A 718-nucleotide genomic window follows, 5' to 3' on the forward strand; every position below is an offset into this window, starting at 1 on the left:
CCAACTCTTAAAGTATTATTGTTCGTTTTGTGGTACAAAATATATATTTATGATGCAATGCGCAAAACAATGGTTTGTTTAATTAAAATGATTTTTATATTCTTTAACAGGCAATACCATTAGAATGGCGAATATTAACTCGAGATTGTGTAATTTATGTGATATCAGTCATCGTTTTGGTGATCGTAATGTGGGATGGCATAATCCAATTGTACGAAGCAATCATCCTCATGGTACTGCTCATCAGTTATTTGATTATATTATTTTGCAGCAAACTTATTGCGCGCTGGTATAATAAGATTGTGCATCTGTACATCTACAAAGCTCATAGTACCAATTTTACCAATGAAGAAAGTAAGTGCCATTACTAAATTCTTGAAACTACTTATCTTGTACAATTTTCATGTACGTAAGCTTTTCTGATAATATTGCTCTATTTCCTAAAAACAAAAAAATTGCAACCTCGTATAGATTATCTATCTATGTATTATAACAGTCTCTTTGTTGAAATTTTGTGTCGATTTTTTATGTCGAATAATATATTTAATTTATATAACGTATGGATGTCTATTGTATGTATAGGAAAGATAATCGTAACAACATATGAGATATTTTATAATATTATGTTATAAACAAATCATATTATTTATATATTATTAATAGAATATATATTATTATATAATATATAAATTATTGAAAACAATTACCCATATATATA

The 718-nt window shown here is 26.3% G+C and overlaps 1 protein-coding gene across 1 annotated transcript in view; it reads left to right on the plus strand.

The window, feature by feature from the left end:
- The window catches only part of LOC108755773 (sodium/potassium/calcium exchanger 3-like), a 9,919-nt gene that overhangs the window by 7,025 nt on the left and 2,176 nt on the right, over nucleotides 1-718 (plus strand). Inside the window, exon 3 of the mRNA XM_018499009.1 lies at nucleotides 111-354. Coding sequence (XP_018354511.1) covers nucleotides 111-354 — 244 coding nt within the window. The remainder of the gene's footprint in view (nucleotides 1-110; nucleotides 355-718) is intronic.

This window comes from Trachymyrmex septentrionalis, unplaced genomic scaffold (genome assembly GCF_001594115.1).
Source record: "Trachymyrmex septentrionalis isolate Tsep2-gDNA-1 unplaced genomic scaffold, Tsep1.0 scaffold9, whole genome shotgun sequence".
Taxonomy (NCBI): Eukaryota; Metazoa; Arthropoda; class Insecta; order Hymenoptera; family Formicidae; genus Trachymyrmex; species Trachymyrmex septentrionalis.